The following is a 23,109-nucleotide window of genomic DNA, read 5'->3' on the forward strand; positions in this document are numbered from 1 at the left end:
ACACTATAGTGAGTAATCATAAACTACTGAGATTGGTGAGAAAAGCACATGTACAACGTTGTAATACTGGGAACCTTTGATAGCCTTTAAATAAAAATACACAGCGATTAAGTAAAACATTAATCTATACAGTTATTAAAAAACGTACTAGCGTAGCACCATAAAATGTTTAGTCAGTAGTCCCGCCTTACGCCACTGAGCGTCTTGCGTAACCGCGTCTGTGAATACGTCGCTACGCAGCTGTCACGGCGGAGAGAGAGGGCGCCTCCACGACGCCTTCCTTCGGCCTTTCTGTGTTTTCGGTCCTTTAAAATTAACGCCGGAGACCCAAAATGGATTTTGGAGATCTGTTTGACGAGCGAACGTTCACGTTTTCCGACTTCCAGGAGTTTACGGTCAGTATCTCTGCTGGTTTTGTTCTGTTTTGGCGGGCGACTGAGAAACTCGCGCGAAACGGACTTATGTAAAAACTTTAGATACGTTTTAACGTGTTCTTTCGTTTAAAGCCCAGAATATTAGTCGGAAAGAAACGGATTTATTCTTAAGTACAGCAACCAACTTCTGTATTTCAGTTTGTAAGACGGTAACGTGAACTGTTTGTCGTTGTGAGTGTTAATCTAGTTCGAGGCTCGCTCCGAGGCCCAGTGTTTGGGTGTGATGAGGAAAACACACCACGGTGATGTTGCTCTTTTAGCGACATTGCATGGGCTTAATAGATCTCCTTTAAGGTATGTGGCATTTAAAGCACGTATTTTTGTGTTGTGTAATCACGGTTAGTTTCTGCCTGGACACGAGCAGTGGTCAGAGAGAGTGAGGAAACGACTGTATTACGGTCTGGACTCTGACAGCCCTTTGGATGCTTTATCATGTCCCATGACAGGTGAGTCGACAAGTAAAACTATGCGTTTATTTACCGTCATAAAACCAGTCCAGTTTGCAAGAAATGTAAATAATAAAAAATGGTATGTTATGCATTCAAGCAATTCAATTTAAGTTGTTTCCAATTATTAGAGTTATTAAATTGCAGGGAAGTTGTTTGACTTAAAGTTATGTAATGACTTATTGTTATTTATTTTGATGTTTGATGATAAATAACTCATAAAAATGGCTTATTTATAATCAATTACATTTATAATCACGTGACCTTGGACCACAAAACCAGTCATAAGGGTAAATGTTAAATTAATAAATAAGCTTTCCATTGAAGTATGGTTTGTTAGGCTATTTGAAGAGGTGCAGCAAATCTGAATCATCTTTTAAGTTGTCCAAATAAAGTTTTTAGCAATGCATATTACTAATATCAAAACTATTGATATTTATGGTAGGAATTTTACAAAATATCTTAAGTAAACATCATCTTTACTTCATATCCTAATGATTTTTTTTGTATAAATTTTGTATATTTTGATTTGATCATATCACTATCTAAAATTATAAAGGGGAGATACATTGCTTGTATTAATACATAGCATGTCGAATGTATAGATTTTATATGAATGCATTCCTAGATAGTTTTTTTTTTTTTATCATACATATTCATATAAATATTTCATTTTATTTGTGTGTACTGTACTTATTGATCTCTCATAATTTTGTTTCCTATAGATATTGCTGTGGAACTGCTCCAGAAATCTGCCCCGAGTCCCATAAGGAAGCTCCATAAGAAATACGCTGCACACGTAGCCAGGTAGGATCGCCTTGAATCTTCGATTTCAAAATATAATCTTCTTAATAAATATTGTGTGTGATGCATTTTCAATTTAAAAAAAATACAAACTATTGTGTTACAGGGAAGCATGTATATCTCCCTGCGCTATGATGTTGGCCTTGATATACATTGAAAGACTTCGACACAGAAATCCCGAATACCTGCAACAGATCTCATCCTCAGACCTCTTTTTGATATCCATGGTATGCACATCCAAGGGTTTTTACTAATCATTTATTACCCTTATTTGCTTTTTCTGAATTTGTAATGTTATCTCCAGATGGTGGCCAGTAAGTATTTGTACGATGAAGGAGAAGAGGAAGAGGTTTTCAACGATGAATGGGGCACTGCGGCCAAGCTGGATGTTCAGACTGTCAACACTCTGGAGATGAACTTCCTCAATGCGATCGTAAGCGTGACTCTGTATCTTTCCAAAGAGCTATGGCCGTTTACAGTAGATTGAGTTTTGTCCTTTTTATACACGCTAATACTAATAATTAAGGCTAATGCTAGATTCGGTTTCACGTCTGGTTTTGAAGCTGATTTTGAAACGAGATCTTTCTCATTTGCAGGACTGGAACCTCTTCACGGAGCCCGGTGACTTCTTTAAAGTCCTCAATCAGGTGGAAAGCAGGTTGGTTAACCTGCACTGCTGTGTCATAACAGTACATCTCAAATTCTACTGAGCCTTATGGTTTAAGTGAACTCTTTTACTGGCCTTAAAGCCGACACAGCATATATCTTTGTTCTTCTTTTTGAGAAAAAAATCATTTTTAATGTTGACCATGACCAGGTTACGTAGCCTATGTGTGTTCAAGTCTTTTGCAACTGGGCAGTGACTCTTTAGGATTTAATGCGGTTGCTTTTTGAAGTCTGATCTGTTAATCGGAATGAGTCGGATTAGCTGTACGTTTCTCTTAAGTTGCGTGTCCTGTGTAAAAAGATCAATATTTTTGTCCTTGTAGCATTGCGGAACGACAAGGAATGAAGCGAGGCTGGTTCACCTACACGGATCTCTGTGTTTTGTTGGAGCAAACCAATTGGAGGGAAGCTCTATCAGCTATCTACCAGCACTTTACCAAGGTCAGTAATCACAGTTAAATCCATATATACTCCTAAAGACACCTAAGAAGTAGTCCATACTATTTGCACTGTATTTCAAGTCAACTAAAATTTGCTGTTCTTCATTGTGAAAACAAAAAAACCTTTATATAATATACACATACAAGCATTTTCCTTTTAAATTTGGGCAAAATTGTGGTTATGTACCAATATAAAAAAATAGTAATTATATTTTATAGTCACATTGTAATATATTATTTTTATATATATATATATATATATATATATATATATATACTAATTACTCGTTATTAAACTAAACATTATTATTATTATTATTATTATTGCAATTTCCCTAAAATTAAGAAGATATCTTACATTGCATCGTAAAAAAAAGACTGCTTTTACAGTAGTAATGTTTATGGCTGTCATAATTTTTTCAATTAAAAAATATATTTTCAGCATTAAACATTATAGCGGCATTGAAAATACTTGACTAATGTGCTGTACAAGTCCAAAGACACGTCAATAAATAGTCATATTCAGAATGAAAGAGCAAGACTAAAAAGTACTCTGTGAATCTGCTATGAATAAAGGCTTGTTGGAAGCTGCTGTAAACAGAAAAGCTTTAAGACACTGAAAATACTGAATTATGAGTTTATGTGCTTTACTACAAACTCCCAGCTACTGTTTAACTTTGCAAAGTAACAATCATACTAAGCCATGTTGCGATATTCAGTTTTATTTTGGTTTAAAATTCCCTTAATATCAGTTATGAAAAACACTTTAATTACCTTATTTGTTCAACAACTCCAACGAGTCATTATTCCAAACTCCTCCGGTGATTTGGTCGGTTTTATTTAAAGCAGGACCTAGTGGCAAAGAATGAATGTTCATTCAGACTAAGATGAAAACGGCAACAAGGGTTTAATTTTGACGTCAACATAAAACAGCTTGTTTCAATAATTCAGAGTCGACTCTTTCTTTTTAGGGACATTAACTTCATACACGGTGCACTTACAGATTCGAAGGATGTTGTTACACGCCGCATGAAAGCTCTTTAATCATGCAGTGCTTTCTTTTACCCTCACTGCAGGTTACCTGTATACTGGGTCTCCTGTACTTGACTAGCGTAGCCGGTCTCATCGCTTCCTCCACCGTCATCCACCAGCTCGGCCGTCTTCCCAATACCAGCCGCACTCACTCGGACCCGATGAAGCACGCCTCCATCGAGTCACCAGCACTTCTTCTCCCGCCGCGGCCGACCTCAAGCCTCCACTGCTGCGTCCTGACCAACGACAGCTCGAGGCCAGATCAGCGGGGTTCTACCTCTTCATCCTACCAGGATATGGTGCTTTGCCTCTGGGGCTCCGTCGTCTCCGCTCTCTCCTACTCGCAGGCCTCGTCCGACATCCAGCCACAAGACTGTTTGGCGTCCGAAGTGATCTGTCGCGGTCACATGGACGGTGTCCCTCAGTGCGCAATAGCTCGCAATGACTCGGCGCCTCTTTCCTCTCCGTGGCGCGCTCGTCTCGCGGCACTTTGGCTTGAGTTCGCTCCGTTTGGTGAAAGCCTGATATACTCAGACCCCCATTTTAGCTCCATGCCGCCGTTGCGAAGATGTTGCCCGGAGACGACGTTGCCGCTAGGAAAATCACCGTCTCTTCTCATGCCCGGCTAGACGAGTCAGTAAAATGTAAATGCATTCAACTAAAACGCAACCAGCAAAGTTTACGTACGCAGTCCGTTCTCTCGGTTTTCTTTAGTGTTGTTTACGAACCAGCCAAATGTCTGGGTTATAACCGGGTTGTGGTGGGATATCAGCATGTTGGGGAGAAGTTTGTAAGGAGGCTTATTACAGAATGCTGATTAACAGTTTGACTTTTTTTTTTTTTTTTTTTTTTTTGATGTGTGATGCAGTGCGCTAACGCAGTACGAACGATCCAGGCTTTCTTTTTTTCTTTCGCTTTCCGGATGGGTTACTTTGGCTGATTTTTAGATGTTACGTGAAACCTCTAAAGCATCCAAGCAAAAACAATGGCAGGCGGTTAACAAAAGGCTCTGCTGTTACTCACGGAAGCGCGTGTTCTCGTTTTGAATAGTTCGCATGGTTTTGCGCAACACGCCAATGTCCCGAGGAGGACTGTTTTGTTTTGAAGTTCCTTCCTGTGAAAGCCTTTTATTTTCAGGTTGGGAAGCAGTTTGAGTTTAAGCCTGGTTTGGTTCTCGTTGCTTCAGGAAGGAAGGGTAGGATAAAAACAGAAAGGGATCGTTTTTACAGTGTCGGTTAGATTGTAATGGTCAGATAGTTTATGCCATACCTTGTCCACAAAGCGTTCATCGCGGATTGCTTTAGTTTGTAAAAAATAACCCTCAATATTTTCATATCCTCAAGTAGTAAATTATTGCAGATTTGTTTTCATTGCTTGACTTTGAGATTAGTTTTGGCTTTGTTGTATGTTCTTTAAACATAATGTAATTCAGCAAATGTTATTAAGACATTTGGCAAAAAAAGCACCCTTTAATACCTGATTTAGTGAGCTCTTACATATCCACCATTATTTGTTAATGGCTTCCAAAGTCTTTTTTTTTTTCTCCAAATTTTGTACATTTTGTATAGAAATAATAAAAACATACAGCTGCAGCAATGAAAAGAATAAAAACATATTAATCTCAGTCTTGACTTTTGTATCTCTTTTTAATATTGATGTTTTTATTGAATGGTGCAATATAAATGTTCTAAGCATGCAGATTGTAAACTTTGTCACTTTCATACTACTATAGTTTTGTTAATTTTTTACATTTTATTTTTGATTTTTAACATTTTGCAGTTGTTTTTTTTGTTTGTTTATTTTATTATTTGGTTACACTTTTTTAAGGAATCTTTGTGTTGTGTGTGTGTGTGTGTGAGATAAATAAAAATATATATATATTAGTAATATTAAACTACATGTACTTACTGTATGGTTAGATTGGGGTAAGAGTTTTTATGAGTAACAAAAATAACTTAAATAAAATGTTTATTACAGATATTTACACGCACACACGTGTATATATAGCTCTCTGTGTGTGTGTGTGTGTGTGTGTGTGTGTGTGTGTGTGTGTGTGTGTGTGCGCGTCCGTGCGCGTATGTGTGTTAATTTTGGAGACTTCACGAAGGAATGGGCGGTCGCGCGCATTTCACACAGGCCACGCGCTATATTTGGAACAAGCTGCGCGCGCTCCCTCGTGCCTGCGCTCTCGCGGTCCGTCAGTGTCAAACGAGACACCTTTACGCCGCTCTTACCCAGACTCTCACAGCAATATCCTAAAATAGCGGGTCTTCTCTTCGCCGTGTCGTCGCTTTGTCTGTCTCCCGCCTTACTGCGCTTGGAGGGAGCGTCGCGTCTTAAATAGCCGACCTCGGTTGATCCTAATATAGCGGGGGATCCACGAGCATGCGCGAGGAGCGAGGACGCGCGGAGCGCGGAGGAGCTGGACTGTAGTGCACACGCACAAATGGACGCTGGCACTCAGGTAAGAGACTGCAGGTAACAGTACAGCTCTCGCGGGGATAAAGCGAATGCATGCGTTAAAATAAAGGCGTAAAGGAACGCCTTGAGCAAGACACCGAGTTATTTATAGAAGGGATAATGCAGTGTTTTTACCGTTATTTACAAAACTGCCTGGTACAATACTGTGTGGTAGTACTTTGTCTTTTTGGGGAATTAAATATAGTACGTCCAATGATATATATATATATATATATATATATATATATATATATATATATATATATATATATATATATATATATATAGGTTTATATACATGATACGTATATGTGACCCCGGACCACAAAACCATAAGGGTAACTGAATTTTGAAATTGAGATTTGTACATCATCTGAAAGATGAATAAGTAAGCTTTCCATCGGGGCATGTATATTCGTGTGTGTGTAAGTTTTGATATATTTACGGCAGGACATTTAGAAAATATGTTGAACATGCTCTTTACCTGATATCCTAATCCTAGTCTATAATTTTGACCCATACAGTGTATTTTTGGCTATTACTACAAACATATCTGTGCTGATTGTGACTGGTTCTGTGGTGCAGGGTCACATTGTCAGCATTCCTGGGAAAAAGTCAAGGGAAAGAAGTAAACGGGAACAATTCATAATGATAAAAATAATAGTTATATAATAGTATAGACAGTATAATAAACAGTAATGTTCATTACATGTCCATGTTTAAAAATAAAAATAAATATATATATATATATATATATATATATATATATATATATATATATATATATATATATATATATTTTTTTTTTTTTTTTTTTTTTTTTTTGAGCAAATTAGTTCTTAAAAGTACTCTTTGTTTCTCGGCAGGGCGAATGCCATGAGGACTGTATAATGAACAGCATAGGTAAGTCAATGAACATGTCCTAAGGTTCATTTACATGCAGCGTGTTAAATATTCAGTGTTGTTCGGTGCGTTTCGTGTCTCTCCAGACCATGATCCGAATGCGGAAGCTTATATGGACTTTATGAAGAAACACTGCTGTTATGATGCAATTCCCACCAGCTGCAAACTAGTCATTTTTGACACCACCCTGCAGGTCGGGATGCCGCACTTTACCTCGGTGTAACAGATAATCAGTTATTACGTATAAATAATTTGTCTGGAAAAACATTGTTCAGAAGACACACGCGTCTTTTGATACAGGTGAAGAAGGCCTTCTTTGCTTTGGTTGCGAATGGCCTGAGAGCGGCCCCTTTATGGGACAACAAGCTGCAGAGGTTTGTGGGTAAGACCGCTCGGAGCGTGCGCGTGTTAGTTTCTATCTGTATCAGTTGCTCTCCTGTTGACTTCATCCCTTGCCTTTTTCCCCAGGTATGCTGACAATCACAGATTTCATTAATATTCTTCATCGGTATTACAGGTCACCCATGGTGGGTTGTGATCTCTGCCTCTTCTCTAACGGTCACCTTGCGTTGTCCTTCGTGGCTTGAATCGTATTGATTTTGCATTGACTGTCCGCACAGTGCTGCACGAGACAGATATTGTTTCTCTGGAAGATTATAACAAAGTGACTTGAAATAGTATTCAGATCGAAATCATTTCCTCAACCTAATATTTTGAGCCTTTCATTTGTAAATCAGTCAGGTCCCGACTATTAAATAATTAATTAAATAAAAGATTATTAAAGAATCTAGATTTTCATTGTAGATACCGTCTTCTCGTTACCAGTCACCTAGTTTATTTATTTGTCTAGAATTCGTTTTAATTATAGTTTTAGAAATATATTTGAATTTGAAATATATTTTGTATATACAAATTTCTTTTTTTAGCAATGATACATTAAATTGATCAAATAGAGACATTCACAATGTTACAGATTTTCTATTTCATATATTTTCTAATATTTCCAATGCTGTTTTTTTCATCAAAGAACCGTAAAGAAAAATAGGTAGCGCTTTGTTATTGCGGTCTTGTTCCTCAAGTACATACTATTTGCTTATTATAGCATTTAAAATAACTAAGCGAGAGCTTTACTGACCCTGAATCGAAAAATGCATCACAATCATATTTGCACAAAAATATTAAGCAGCACTATTCAACACTGATGACTGTTTTTACTGTATCTTCGGAAAAAAACAAAAAAAACCCAGCCTTGGTGAGCGTAAGAGACTTTTTTTTAAAAACAATGACTGACCCCTATTTTTTGTAGAGTAGTCTATATTTACATATACATTAAACTGTGTAATTATGATGCGTTTTATAGTTACTTTCTTCCTCTTGTAGGTTCAGATCTATGAATTGGAGGAACACAAGATTGAGACATGGAGAGGTGATTCATTTCAAAGTAAATAATCTGAGCTACACAGACGATGTTGGGATGTCATACGCGGCTATTGCATACAGCCACTACCAGTTTTATATAAAATTAAATAACTAAATAAGTTTGACTTATTAAAGCGCCTGTGCTTCTCTGAATCAAAAAATATGAAAGAGAAAAAATGATAGCAATGCAGCATCCTTAAAATGCGCTCTTTACGTTTTTAATAAGCATTCTTTACATCACAGCTTGACATATTTAGCATTGAAATATTATCAGTATAACTCACACAGCCGCCATTGGCTGTCGTGTGAATTTTCTCTTACTTGAGATTTAACGAAACGACTCAGATTAGATTTTTTTTGTTCTCTTCCCGCAGACGTCTATCTGCAATATCACGATCAGTGTCTCATCAGCATCACGCCGGATGCCAGGTATGAAAAACATTGCTCTAATTCTGGGTGGTTCGTCAGGGCGGCTGGTGCCGTGCACGATTGTTAGGCGTGAGAATAGTTGCACGGTAATCACGACGTATATATAAGATGTTACAGATTTCCCAATTTACATTATTACTCAAAACTATATTCTTAAAATGTTAAAATGCATTTAAAATGTATAAATAGTATTACAATTTAAATCAGGTGTTTTCTGGTGTAATATTTTAAAATGTAATTCATTCCAGTAAAGCTGAATTTTGCGTCACGTGATCTAATGTGTGTCCCTGGACCACAAACCCAAGCAGCACTACCCTGTTTATAAGCAAAAATACATCGTATTAAAGATTTCTCTTTTTTGCATTAGGATATTAGTTAAAGATAACGTTCATGAACATAATCTGTACATGTCCTACCGTTAACATATCAAAATTTAATTTTTGAATAGTAATATACATTACTTAAGGACTTAATCTGGACAAATGTAAAGGTGATTTTCTCAATATTTTTGCACTCTCAGATTCCAGATTTTTAAATACCTGTATCTTGGCCAAATATGATCCCATCCTAACATACCAAGCTTATTTATTCAGTCTATTTTGAAAAAAAACTACACTTATATTATGGATTTGTTGTCCAGGGGCACGCATGATAATTTCTCCTCCAAAACATTTCCTAATTTTTTTTTCATTCATTTTTTAAATTAATTTATTTGATTCAGAAAGCATTAAAAACATTAAACAGAAAGTCTTTATTATCACATCTGATCAAATATTATGCATCCTTGCCGGAAAAAATAGTATGGATTTCTTTTTTCCTTTTTAAATAAATGTATAATATGCATCTATATATATTTTTCCTGTCTGTGCGCAGCCTCTTTGATGCTGTCTACTCTTTACTGAAACACAAAATCCACAGGCTTCCGGTCATCGACCCCGAGTCTGGAAATGTCCTTCACATACTGACCCATAAGAGAATCCTCAAGTTCCTTCATATATTTGTAAGATTATTCAATCCAGTGGTTAATTCTACTTAAACTCATCACTTTGCAGTTCAGCGGGTTTATAGACGTGCGTACCTCCGGTTTCTCTCGGTCTTTTAGGGAGCCTCGGTGCCAAAGCCACGCTTCTTGAAGAAGCAGATTAAAGACGCAGGAATAGGAACGTTCTCAGACGTGGCGACGGTCTCCCAGACAGCTACTGTGTACGATGCTCTATCTGTGTTTGTTGAGCGACGTGTCTCTGCTCTCCCAGTGGTGGACGACGACGGTACTTAAAACAATAAGTCAAATGTTACAGGATCAAAACTGAATAGTGCGTATTGTACCTATTTACTTTCTTCTGTTTTTTTTTCTAGGCAAGGTGGTTGCCCTGTATTCCAGATTTGACGTGATTGTGAGAATCTCTTCTTCTGTTTTTTTATTTTAGACGTTAGAGACAGAAGTAGTTTATTAACTTGTAAGCAGTTTCTTGTATGGTGATGGTGTATGGTGTTTCTTTTGACAGAATCTTGCGGCGCAGAAAACCTACAATAACCTGAGCATGAGCATGCAGGAGGCCGTGCGCAGGAGACGCTGTTATGTGGAAGGAGTCATTAAGTGTTACCCTGACGAGACTTTAGAGACTGTTATTGACAGAATAGTCAAGGCAGAGGTAAGCAAGTATGGTCTTAGCTGAGGCATGTCTTATTAACATCTTATCTTATTAGTAGTTGATCCTTTTCATGTCTCCATGTAGTTTTACTACAATTAAATTAAATTAAATTAAATTAAATTTATATTTTATTTTATTTTAATTCAAATCAATTTAATTTAATTTTTAATTGCAAATGTATAAAATGCACTTTTATATATATACTTAATAGGAAATTAGTATTGACAAAAACATAAGCATTTAATTCCTTTTTCTATAATTGTCTTTTTTTGTTGCAGATGTTTGCGTTTGCATTAGATTTTTTGTCTTTTTGTTTTATAACAAATGTTATTTTATTTTACTATCATTATTATTACTATTATTTATTTAATTATTATTATTATTATTATTATTATTATTATTATTACTTGCAGGTTCATAGGCTGGTGCTTGTGGACAGGGAAGACGTGGTTCGGGGAATAATCTCTCTCTCAGACCTGCTGCAGGCCGTAGTTTTATCTCCAGCAGGTATTGATGCTCTGTTTTCCTAACCTGAGAGGATATGCTTCCCCTGTTACCTCTTCTAACCAGCACTAGTGTCCAGGTAGGCTTTACTGCTTTCCCAGCCCAGCTTTGCCAACACGTGCACTGCTACTGCATACAATACTAGTCAAAGGTCTGGACACACCACAGTAAATTCATCCAAATAATAAAATTACATCAATCAAAATAGAAAGGAATTATATAGTGTCCAAAAAAATGATGTTTTTATTAGAAGTGCATCATGGGATGTTTTATACACTATATATATATATATATATATATATATATATATATATATATATATATATATATATATATATATATATATATATAAATATATATATTTGTTCATTTTGGGTTTTATTTCCTTATTCTTTTTTTTTTTTTTTTTGTTCATTTTGGGTTAATCTATACAGTTACATAAATGGAAGTATTATAGGTATTATAATAAAGTATTGTTTAAATAAAAATCTGAACTAATACTATTAATAATAAAAACTTGTTTGCAAGCAGTCAGGTGTGTTTAAACATTTAACTAGTACTGTAAATTACCCCACAGTGTTAATGCGCCTTTAGTAATACAACCGGTATATCCGTTATCGTACATTACATCAAGCTCCAGCCTCCCTGAATCGCAGCCTCTGTTAATACATCGTGGTCTCCACAGTGCTGCCGATGCATTTTCTCTCTGCTTATCGGTATTCGTCATTAGTGAGCAATAACTGAAAGTAACTTACATGCAATGCTAACGATAGAAAACTGCTGATGAGTAGAGTTTCCCTGCATGTTTGAGCGCCTGACCCGTTTGTTGGCTGAATGAGTATTTGAAGGTTTGAGAACACACTGGTGGGCCTTTTGTTACACTCTTTGAACACCTGTGTGTAAAAACAGCCTCGGTCCCGTCCTCTCTGCGCGGCTGATATTGTTGTTGTGCTTCAGAGTGGGGATGCCACGGCGGTATTTAGTTCAAAAGCCATGGTGAAACTTGTCGTAAGTGTATTCTCTCGCCCTGTTTTCAGGTTTTTAAAAGATAAAGTAAGACCGCAATCAAGAATGAAGAAAGGAACTCTTTTTTTTTTTTACATTATAAATTCATGTTGTAACACACGTTCAGTTTGAATGGCGTAAATGCATAACATGTTAAGCGACTAATTTCTCATTTAACTGAGAGATTGTTTATGATAAATGAGTACTGACAAAGGAAACTGATGCTTTTTGTTTTCATGGACGAGTGAGCACATGGGCTTGGATTCTGATCAAATTGATCATGTAGTTTGCCTTTTTGTGCTATGTTGTGAAATGCATTGTCGGATTATCATGTTTTGTTTTCTAATAAACAATTCCTTGTGCTCTTTCCTTGCCTCAAAAAATAAATAACCTTATACAAAAGTGAAAAAAGCAGCTTTCTCTCTCTCTCTCTTTCTCTGTTACACATTTTGCCACAATAACATTTTTATATTCATATTTTTATAGATATATAGATAGATAGATATGTTATGCTACTTTTTAATAATATATTTTTTTTAATGTTGAATTAAATGATATTTAATTGTATGTAAATAAATTAATATTGCAAAATTAAACTGCATTATACTGTATGTTAATAAATGCGGTAATAGAAATGGATTTTAATATATTTATTTCAGTTTTTATACATCTACTGAAACTAGGTAAGGCTAATATCCATTCTCAAAAAAAAAAAATGTCAAACAAAACAAATAAATAGCAGATTAATTAGTTCTGGGCAGTGATTAATTACACACACACACACACACACACACATATATATATATATATATATATATATATATATATATATATATATATATATATATATATATGTGTGTGTTATGTGTACATTATAGAAAAAATTGTTTATATATTGCATATAGTTCTAAACATAATAAATATATATATATATATATAAATATATATATATATATATAAATATATATATATATATATATAAATATATATATATATATATATATATATATATATATATATATATATATAATATATATATATATATATATATATATATATATATATATATATATATGTGTGTGTGTGTGTTTATATATATATATATTTGTTTTGTTTTTTGTTCAAATATATACTGTATGTTGTGTCTTTATAAATGCATTAAATATTAAATACAAATATATTGGCTATATTAACAACAACAAAAAAAAACCTTTTGTTTTGGATGCAATTAATCGTTGCCCAGCACTAATATTAACTGTTAAAGAGTATGTAAATAAAAAAACATGTTTGTTAAATCGGATAAATGTGAAGTGTGGTTGCGCGGCCAGCAGATGTCACTCAAGGGCGCGGTAAACACTGAGCATGTGACTCTGAGAGAGCCTGTAAGATCCACGGTGTGTTTCTGTTTTTTCTAATAATCCATGACGAGCCTCTCCTGACCGAACCCCGTCATCAACACACACACACACACACAAACAACGCTGGACGAGTGAGAATGGCGAGCAGACGGGCCTCGGAGTCCTCGGCCTCGGCCGGTCTGGAGGCCTGGTTCCCCGCGCCCGGCGGCTGCGGCGAGGATGCGCCGGAGCTGCGGCGGCTGCGGGAGCGTCTGCGCGGCTGGCTGTCGCAGTGTGAGCCCGCGGTGCTCTGCGCGCAGCGGCTGCTGGTGTGGGAGAGGCCGCTGCACAGCGTCGTCGCCGCGCTGGCGCTCAACACGCTGTTCTGGTGAGGCGCGGGCGAATAAAGCGACGGCGTTAATCCTAAACAGTGGCTAGTTAGTAATCGGGTTAATCTGCTCGTTAGCAGCCGCTTCGGGTCGAAGTTCCGCTTCGCTACTCCTAGCGAATAATACTCGTAGTATTACTGTGGCTGTTTTCTGGCGTGGTTTCGGACACTACCGCGATATTCTTGGGCGGCCGTTTAAATACCATGGCAACGTTACTGTGCCGTTACGTTACACATCGGTCATATCACGGTATCACTTTGGACGCACGTACCATAATACTGCCACATGATTACTGTGTCATACCACAACAAAAATACAATGACAGGCAGCTATCATAGCATCAGACAGAAATACCATGGTACTTTGATACACACGTAACACTGATGTTTCTCTAAAACACTGCAGGTGAGCGGGGTCAAGAAAATAACTAGTAGTTGAATGCTTTTATTGATCATTTTTTGTACACGTATTAGGTTTATATATACAACTGAGACATTATTTAGTGAAATATGCGCTGATTTGTCATGGTCTTAGCTTTGTATCAGTTGAATACCATGGTATGTATGTGTATATGTAAATAATATAATTACATTTATACAATTGCGTTTGTAACGGTTGCCGTCATTACCGTTGTTTGCAAATAATATTTTGGTCAGCAGTCAGGATCTGCGGTACATATCCATACGGGATGTTTTTGTAATTGGATTAGATGCAGACTGTGGTGTGTGTGTGTGTGTGTTTTAGGCTCCTGTCGTCCACGTCTTTGAGACCCTTGTTCCTCCTGAGCGTGTCTCTCATCGGACTGACTTTACTGGAGAGATGGAAAGACAAGCTGCCACAGATCACAGGTAATGCACGCACAGACTATATACAGTACTGTGCATCATTCACAGCGACGCATACAGCAGATCTAGTTTATATAGGTAACTGTGTGTTTTGCAGCATTTTGAGGATGTCTGCAAAATGACTAAATGTATTTGCAGTGAAACTGGTAATTAAAAACGGCAACAGTTATTGAAGTTGATTCAAAGTGTATTCTACGAGCTAAAACGCAGTGGAAATGTACAATTAAGGCATGTTTTGCATGCCATTTTTCCACTAAATATGCATAAAGAATTCTATTTTTTTGTTTTATTCATGTGTCCTAATATAAAATACTAATACACAATTTATATACATTCTATTTATTTAAAAACATTTATTGATTCATATTTTAAGGGGCATTGAATTAATTAAAATTGACAATAAAGATATTTATAATGGGGAAAAAAACCTACTTTTTCCACAAAAATATTAATGGACATTTTCAAAATGAATTCTAACATTTTTAACATGCATTAAGCTGAAAGGCTCTATATATTGTTCTTCGTATATGTTTGTCTTTTTAGTATATGTTTGTTTTTATATATATATATATATATATATATATATATATATATATATATATATATATATATATCACTATATTTTTGTGTTTTGCATTAAAAATTGTAGCCTCGGTGAGCAGAAGAAAACTAAAGTTCAAATTAGAGAGTTATTGTAAAACACGAAGAAGGAATCGATTTATGATTCATCTTAATCGTATGATTACGATATATTTGATTTCTTTTACCATGCATTGATCTCGCTCGCTGTTTCTCCTGTGTTCTCCACAGCGTGGCATCCCGAGACGGCTGTCATTGAGCGGTACGTGTCTCGAATAACCTCATTTCGTAACCATTTCCTATGCTGTATCTTAAGCTTGTTTCCTTGTCGAATCATCTTCAATTTGTCCTGACTTCTGCAGAGAAGCTCTGAGCGATCAGCCGCGTCTGTTAAGCGTGGAGGAGCTCAGCCATCATCTCGCCGAGAGTTACCTCACCTTCAGCCTTTACATCCAAGAAATGCTTCAGTACAAACGACAAAACCACGGCAAGGTGAGGAGAGGGAGTCTGTCATCAGAACACATGTTTGGAATGTGATTCATAATAACAGACAAATTATGATTTGGTCTTTATTTATTCATCACTTTCTTTTTTCCCTTTTGTCTGAAAAACTACACACACACACACACACACACACACACATACATATTTATATACACATACACACACACACACACACACACACACACACACACACACACACACATATATATATATATATTAATTGGTTAAAATGGACAGTGAAAACCATTAAAAATTATTTCTATTTCATATAAAAGTTATTTTTCTACTGTTCTGTTTATCTCAGAATCCTGAAATAATGCTTTATATTTCTTATAATTATGTTGCAGCACATATGTTATTCAACTTTAATAATTATATTTAGTGTTTTTTGAGTTGAAATTATTCATATTGATTTGATCACGTGACAATATTTCACAATACTACTGTTTTTACTGTATTTTTGATCAAATAAATGCAGTCTTGATTAGCTTAAAGAGACTTCATTAAAACATTATAATCTTACTGACCCCAAAAATTGTACGATAAGGTATGCTTTATTAGTCTTAGACTTAGAAATACAACCACCGCATCCCATAAAACACAAGAAACCAACAGAAAGTGTTTACTGATCAATGGTTCTGTTTCTCCTCATCAGTTCTGCATCATGATGTGTTCGGGATGTTTCCTCCTGGCCGTGGTTGGACATTACATTCCCGGGATAATGATCTCCTACATCATACGTGAGCAAACTAGTTTTCATATATGCATTTTACACACGCTGCTGCCCTTTTGCACCAGCAACAACACAAATTGCGCAACACGCGTCCACCTCTGCACTTACATAACTCTCCGGCTGTGTTTTCATTGCTGTGAATGAAAGAAGCAACATAATGAGATCTATTTTCCCAGCATTTTTTCTTTGGTTGGGCTAAAAAAAAAATGCAGGCACATTTAAACACAGAAATATATTTATACTAAACACTACAACAATTCAAACCAGTGTCAAAAATATATGATAGCAGTGTATTTTATATGCAGGTCATATTTTACCATAAAATCAAAAAGAAAAAGATTCGAAAAGGAAGAAAAAAGAGCTACTTTAGGCTTATTAAGATGTTTTTAGTTTTTTATTTAAATGCATTTCATTTAATTTTTTTTTTTTTTTTTATAAATATGGGTTAAGTATTTTTTATTTTTATTATTCCAAGTTATTTTACTGTGTGTTTTTTAAGATTCTTATGATCACCAAGGATGCATTTATTGGATCAAATATAAAGTAAAAAAAAATTTAAATTAAAAAATTTATTCCTGTGATACAACGCTGTTTTTCTTCGTTCTTCTGTGTCACATGATCTTTCATAAATCATTCTAATAAGCTGATTTGCTGCTCAAGAAACATTTCTAATTGTTATCTGTGTTTAAAACAGTGCACACCTTATATATTATATAAGCTCAAAAGAACAGTGTTTATTTGAAATGGACATCTTTTGTATCATTATGTTTCTCTTTTTATCCGTTGAATGCGTCCTTGTTGGTTAAACTGTACTGTATGTTTTTCTCTGTCCTGCATTAGTGCTGAGTGTGCTGCTGTGGCCGCTGGTGGTTTACCACGAACTGATCCAGAAAATGTACACCGGACTGGAGCCCATACTGATGAAACTGGACTACAGCATGAAAGGAGACACACAGCGCCGCAAATATGACAAGAGAAGTGAGACGCTTGCCTTTATTTACTGTCCTAGCTTGCTAAATTAACTCTTCATTTTCTTTAAAAGACATTTTTTAATTGTTTTACATTAGTTTTTTGCCACTTTGTTCATGCTTAAAGTGAAATGAGACATCAAGACATTTTAGATACAGTAAAAAAAAAAGAAATTACCGAAACCTTTCTAGTCCAGACCGTAAGGTAATAAAAAAACATTATTTATGAAACACAGGCAATGCATTTTTATGTAATTTGTGCAAACAATTTCAGGCAAATTGACATTTCTTTGTTCCAATTTTTACATTTCACATTTAAAAAACATTCTTCAATTTAATAAAAAATACAAATAAAAAAACGTGATTAGAAATTAAATGCAATTTACACTAAATAAAAATAGCATATTTTCTTAGCAATGGATACTTATATTCTATGTTCAAGCAGATTTATTTTAGCAATATGCTGTTTACAAATAGCTACAGAGTCTATTGCGTGAACCTGAATCCCTAATAATATCTGCATCCAATAACGGACTAATGTTAATAAAAATGGTTGAATATTGGTTCCAGTATGTTATGCACTTCTTGTGCAGATATCGGAGTTATAGACTCTGCAATCCAGGTTGTTATTGTGCCGCTTCCTGTTAGACCGTGCTCAGGAGAATTGTGTGTGTGTGTGTGTGTGAGCAGAGCTGAAGAAGGAGCAGGAAGAGGGTGATGAGCCAAGGGCAGAGACCGAGAGCGAGAGCGAGGAGGAGCTGTCATGTTTCGCCCCTACTGTGAGTGTCCAGATAGGGACGGGGGGTTAGTTTCATGTTTGGTGATGACGGGGAGCATTCCATCTTAAAGGGGCTGCGGCCTATTTAAACATTTAAACATTTCCGGCATCATTACTCCAGTCTTCAGTGTCACATGATCCTTCAGAAATTTATCAGGAACATTTATCCTTATTATCAGTGATGATTTTCTTCAGATTCTTTGAATAGGATATTTAAACTAACAGCATTTATTTGACTGATGGGTTGGTTGTGTGATCAGGTGGATGTGAAGACTACGGCTCTGGCGATGGCCATCACAGACTCGGAGCTGTCTGATGAGGAGGCTTCTATACTGGAGAGCGGAGGATTCTCTGTGTCCAGAGCCACAACACCACAACTCACAGACGTCTCGGAAGGTACTCGGTGGTTTTAGATCAAATTAAACCCTGATACTTTTTTTTTCAGGTTTCTTTGAAGATAAAGATTTGAAGAATAGCCTCTCTCTCTCTCTCTCTCTCTCTCTCTCTCTGTCTCTCTCTCTCTCTCTCTCTCTCTCTCTCTCTCTCTCTCTCTGTCTCTGTCTCTCTCTCTCTCTCTCTCTCTCTCTCTCTCTCTCTGTCTCTCTCTAATATAATATAAAAATTACTGAACAATATGAAAAAATTAAAATGCACATGTTGCAAATATGCTTTTCTAGTCCAGACCGTATGCTAATAAAAAAATATATATTTATTTATGAAACACAGGCAACGCATTTTTATGTAATTTGTGCAAACTATTTCAGGTAAATTGACATTTCTTTGTTCCAGTATTTACATTTCACATTTTGAAAACATTCTTGCACAAATTTGAATTCAATAAAAAATAAATAGAAATAAAAAAAAGTGATTAGAAATGAAATGCAATTTACACTAAGTGAAAATAGCATATTCTATGTTCAAGCAGATTTTTTTTTAGCAAAATGCTGTTGATGCTGTAATTTATACTAAGCTACTTAATGCAAATAGTGTATAAATAGCAATTATCTGCACCTCAGTATTGTAGTACACTCTAAAACAATATTCAATAATAAAAGTGCAAATTATAATTTTAATTCAAATGACAATAAAGGCCTCCCTACACCTGTGCGATACTTTATTTTCAACTTTTTGACGACTTCCTTCATTTTTATTTCGGATGAAGAAAAAGTTTGAAATTGTCGATTGTGTCAAACACTACATCTACGCCACTAGAGTTAATGTCTGACAGCCATCTTGACTAGTCTAAATACACATTGGTGGGCGGAGTTAGTATAAATAGCCTCTGCCAACAAGGTTTTTTTTATCATTGGAAAGAGCCTTCAATTATATGAATGGTTTTACTCCCAAAAAAAATTGTCTCTGTTTTCGTCAGCAGACCTGGATCAGCAGAGCGTGCACAGCGAGCCGGAGGAGGCGTTCTCTAGAGACCTAGCAGAGTTCCCGTCGGTGGACGAGCTGCCTTCTATTGAGCCGGGTCTGTTCCATTTCCCGCTGGGCGTCCTCGGGTCAGAGCAGACGGGAGCGTCCGGACCCGGGCTCCAGGAGGAGGCGTTGTCTCCGGCCGGCCTCCTCATCCAGCACTTAGCGTCTCCGCTCCACTTCGTCAACACGCACTTCAACGGACACGGACAGGCGGCAGTGGCGGACCAAAGCATCGTGGGTACTGAAAAAGAGGGAGGGGGATTGGCTGCGGGCGTTTCGAGACCCGCTCGGTCCCTGGAAGCCCTCAGCGAGGAGATAGTGAGCACGGCCATCTCTACTGTAGTACAGAACACTCTCTCAGCCCTGTTGCGGTCTAGCGAGGCCAGCGAGGGCTCGTCACTGGCTTCGTTTCTTCCCACCGAAACGCTTCCATGCCTGATGGAATCGCCCCTCGAGTCGCCTTCAATCCAGGAAGCCGGCGCCGAAGAAGAGGACGCGGACGTCACCGAAGCGAGCACCGAAGAGCAACCGGATGTCACGCTCGTACCGGCCGAGGAAGAGGACTTTGAGCTTCTGGACCAAAGCGAACTGGAACAAATGGATGAGGGGTCGGGCTTCGGTGGTGATGGACAGGAAGTGGGCGGGGCTTCCACAGACACACCCCCAAGCAGTCAGCAGCACGCAGACCAGCAGGATTCCTAGCTTCACATCATCTAAACTGTTTATTTTATTTATAGTCCTTGTAGATACAATATACTGACACAAATGATTCGTGAAAGGGAATGCTGCGGTCAGCTATGCCTTTATTTTGTGGTTTTCAGGAGTGAGATCACTGTGATTGGCGGTTAGCTTTCATTTCCTTTTGAGCAGGTGAATGTCCAAAACGTAAAACATTCAACCGAAATCCTTAAAGCGACAGTAATGAGTTTTTTTTGTTTTGTTTTTTTGACAGATCCAAATGGCCTTCAGCCTCAAATCCAGCCACTCAGATTTCAATAGGCTTAGTTTTAATCATTTACTGTATGTATATTTTGACAAAGACTACATGTCTGCGACACGTGCCCTCTGGTTTATCAATCCCGCGCTGACCGTTGTCACGAGGTTTAATGCATCAGGTCAAGGGAAGACGTTAGGTGGGCTGACTTTTGTTTGTTTGTAGGGCTGGGAGGTTTTATGAGCAGGATATGGCTGCAGATTCTCGGTCACGTTAAAGATTTCCTTTCATAATCATAGCTTAACTAATATATTCCTATGAAGCGGATGGTTTCATTTATTCAAACTGGTTAGAGTGAAGAAAAGCTTACCATTTAAATACGTTTCGAATAAATAATAAAAGCTGCAACATTTATATTCCGGCAGACAGACGTTAAAGAAGTTTAGCACATTGCAAATCAAATACTGAAAATCATTTTTGAGAGATCAATATTGGATTGTGCCATTTACTGATTTTTGAGGATGTAAAAAGTACTTTTGTCGCACAAAGGTGATTGTGAATGCAGCGTAGCACAGAAGAGTTCCTCATTGATAGTGCTTGATTCCAACCCCCCCCCATATTTATGTAAAAATTAGAAGTTTAACTCATATTCAGGCTCAATATATTATAATTGGTTGCACTTTTGAAGTATTGTTTGCGTGCACATTCGCAGGACTTCTGGATTTTCATAAACATGCCAAAAATACTGCTGATCAAGAGTTTGGGGTCAGTAAGATTTATTATTGTTTATTTTTTTAATTTATTTTTATTTTTTTAAAAGGAATGAATACTTTTAATGCAGAAAGAATTGGAATAAAATTGATTAAAAGTTTTATCTTTCAAATTAATGCTGTCCTTTTGAACTTTTCTAGTCAAAAAGTTGACTAGAAGGTTTCCACAAATTATGAAGCGGCACAAAAAAAAGCAGTAATTATACAAATTGTAATGATTTCTGAAGGATCATGTGACACTGTAGACTGGAGTAATGATGCAGAAAATTCAGCTTTGCATCACAGGAAGTAGAAGTAGAAAACATCAAATAATTTGATAGAATAAGTACAGTTTGGGAGAGTATAAAAATCCTACAGACTCTGAACTCTTGAACGTCTCATTGTATAAATCCCATCAAGAGCTCACAGATTGCCTAAAATATAATTTACATGAAAAGCTGTATGACGTTTGGGTAGATTTCCTGCATGGGCTTGACTGAATTATCTTCCCTTGTTTAATTAAAATGAAGGGGAAACCTTAGTGAATGATTGAGCCTTATTTGTATCTTTGTGAGATGCTCGCAATAAGTCATCGAGGTATTTCTAGAATTGATCACATGAACCTCTAACAGCATATTAAGAATATTAATTTCTCTTCATGTCAGTGTCAAAGGTCTCAGTGACTTCTGTGACACTGGAAAAAAAATTGTAAGATTGTATAATTCAATATATATATATATATATATATATATATATATATATATATATATATATATATATATATATATATATTCCAATTCTTAATCATACTAAAGGGAAATATCTTTTAAACTGGAATTGTGTATGAAAAAACCATGTATATATTTGACGTTTAACAGATCTGTTGATCGATTGGAGGCAGGTTGACATCCTTTAAAATTCTAAATTCTTACACTGTCCTAACCAGTCATTTTAATTCAAATTTTGTTAGCCCCACCCACTGTAAAATCTGATTGGTCTAAAATCCCGCGCCACGTGTAGTCCAGAACATGTTCTGCGTTGCTGTGATTGTATTTTTAATTTCAGTGTGGAAAAACCGCTTGTCGCATCTCAGTTGTTTTTGTTAGGACTTTGCGTTTTGCCCTTTCTCCTGTAGATATAGCCACAGACTCATCTGATCCAGACCGCAGAGATTTGTGTTTTCAGATATTTACAGAGAGGTTATCTTTGTGTAATAGTGATTGTGTTTTGCTCATGCTGTTACTGCTTTATGATCTATAAAAAAAAAGCACTTAGAGCATTTAACTACAAAATGTATTGTTGAATGTTATTTTGTTACTCTGACTTGCACCTCCATGTATCTCTAATATACACCCATAAGCTGGTTTTCAACTTCAAATTCTTTGTGTTCATTTAAACGGGGATTGTTTTCACTGAACTGAACTGATTTGTAAATTGTGAACTATGGGGGGATTAGCTACTCCTGGTTTAAGGAATCGGTCACCCCCTCAGGCCATCCAAGATGTCCATTCATTTGTTTCAGAACCAAATCAGGACGCATCTTGGGAATTTACGTCATTTGCTCAGCAGTGAATGGGTGCCGTCGGAATGAGAGTCTGAACAGCTGATGAATCGCACATCTAATCCAGTCCATCCGTTAATATCTACTGTGTGGTTGTAATAAAACCAGCATTAGGA

At 36.5% G+C, this 23,109-nt stretch overlaps 3 protein-coding genes across 9 annotated transcripts; all 3 read left to right on the top strand.

Moving 5' to 3' along the window:
- The first annotated feature begins 221 nt into the window (after positions 1-221).
- Positions 222-5,446, top strand: cnppd1 (cyclin Pas1/PHO80 domain containing 1). Its single transcript, XM_043240606.1, has 8 exons — positions 222-395; positions 778-880; positions 1,606-1,687; positions 1,791-1,911; positions 1,989-2,117; positions 2,281-2,342; positions 2,674-2,791; positions 3,867-5,446. Exons 1-8 carry the CDS (start codon positions 333-335, stop codon positions 4,449-4,451), a joined length of 1,263 nt encoding a protein of 420 aa, XP_043096541.1. The 5' UTR covers positions 222-332; the 3' UTR covers positions 4,452-5,446.
- A 501-nt stretch (positions 5,447-5,947) lies between these two features.
- On the top strand, positions 5,948-12,608 carry prkag3a (protein kinase, AMP-activated, gamma 3a non-catalytic subunit). 6 transcript variants are annotated; one of them, XR_006251076.1, is made up of 13 exons: positions 5,950-6,286; positions 7,149-7,185; positions 7,272-7,378; positions 7,486-7,567; positions 7,654-7,712; positions 8,566-8,626; positions 8,979-9,033; positions 9,907-10,033; positions 10,136-10,301; positions 10,390-10,427; positions 10,539-10,685; positions 11,099-11,268; positions 12,227-12,608. XR_006251076.1 is itself a non-coding variant. In XM_043240678.1 (13 exons), the coding sequence occupies exons 1-13, from the start codon at positions 6,269-6,271 to the stop codon at positions 12,232-12,234; spliced, it is 999 nt and encodes a 332-aa protein (XP_043096613.1). In that variant the 5' UTR covers positions 5,950-6,268; the 3' UTR covers positions 12,235-12,608. The 6 variants fall into 6 exon arrangements, 5 of the variants coding, with proteins under 5 accessions (XP_043096622.1, XP_043096629.1, XP_043096613.1 ...); XM_043240678.1 differs by having other exon boundaries at positions 11,099-11,192; XM_043240687.1 differs by lacking the exon at positions 12,227-12,608 and having other exon boundaries at positions 5,948-6,286; positions 9,952-10,033; positions 11,099-11,503.
- A 997-nt stretch (positions 12,609-13,605) lies between these two features.
- retreg2 (reticulophagy regulator family member 2) lies at positions 13,606-22,810 on the top strand. Of its 2 annotated transcripts, none has more exons than XM_043240572.1 (9): positions 13,606-13,919; positions 14,665-14,768; positions 15,576-15,606; positions 15,707-15,836; positions 16,504-16,588; positions 17,422-17,559; positions 18,240-18,328; positions 18,588-18,723; positions 19,700-22,810. In XM_043240572.1, exons 1-9 carry the CDS (start codon positions 13,690-13,692, stop codon positions 20,449-20,451), a joined length of 1,695 nt encoding a protein of 564 aa, XP_043096507.1. In that variant the 5' UTR covers positions 13,606-13,689; the 3' UTR covers positions 20,452-22,810. The 2 variants fall into 2 exon arrangements, with proteins under 2 accessions (XP_043096507.1, XP_043096515.1); XM_043240580.1 differs by having other exon boundaries at positions 13,609-13,919; positions 19,703-22,810.
- Positions 22,811-23,109: the final 299 nt, after the last annotated feature.

Source organism: Puntigrus tetrazona, chromosome 1, assembly GCF_018831695.1.
Source record: "Puntigrus tetrazona isolate hp1 chromosome 1, ASM1883169v1, whole genome shotgun sequence".
Classification (NCBI taxonomy): domain Eukaryota; kingdom Metazoa; phylum Chordata; class Actinopteri; order Cypriniformes; family Cyprinidae; genus Puntigrus; species Puntigrus tetrazona.

Bases quoted from the DNA above. Each gene is read 5' to 3' on its own strand.
- cnppd1 (XM_043240606.1), top strand. From the start codon at position 333: ATGGATTTTGGAGATCTGTTTGACGAGCGAACGTTCACGTTTTCCGAC. The intron at 396-777 runs GTCAGTATCTCT...AATCACGGTTAG, and splicing joins CCGACTTCCAGGAGTTTACG to TTTCTGCCTGGACACGAGCA. The intron at 1,688-1,790 runs GTAGGATCGCCT...ATTGTGTTACAG, and splicing joins TACGCTGCACACGTAGCCAG to GGAAGCATGTATATCTCCCT.
- prkag3a (XM_043240655.1), top strand. The intron at 7,568-7,653 runs GTAAGACCGCTC...CTTTTTCCCCAG, and splicing joins CAAGCTGCAGAGGTTTGTGG to GTATGCTGACAATCACAGAT. The intron at 9,034-9,906 runs GTATGAAAAACA...GTCTGTGCGCAG, and splicing joins AGCATCACGCCGGATGCCAG to CCTCTTTGATGCTGTCTACT.
- retreg2 (XM_043240572.1), top strand. From the start codon at position 13,690: ATGGCGAGCAGACGGGCCTCGGAGTCCTCGGCCTCGGCCGGTCTGGAG. The intron at 13,920-14,664 runs GTGAGGCGCGGG...TGTGTGTTTTAG, and splicing joins GCGCTCAACACGCTGTTCTG to GCTCCTGTCGTCCACGTCTT. The intron at 16,589-17,421 runs GTGAGCAAACTA...GTCCTGCATTAG, and splicing joins AATGATCTCCTACATCATAC to TGCTGAGTGTGCTGCTGTGG.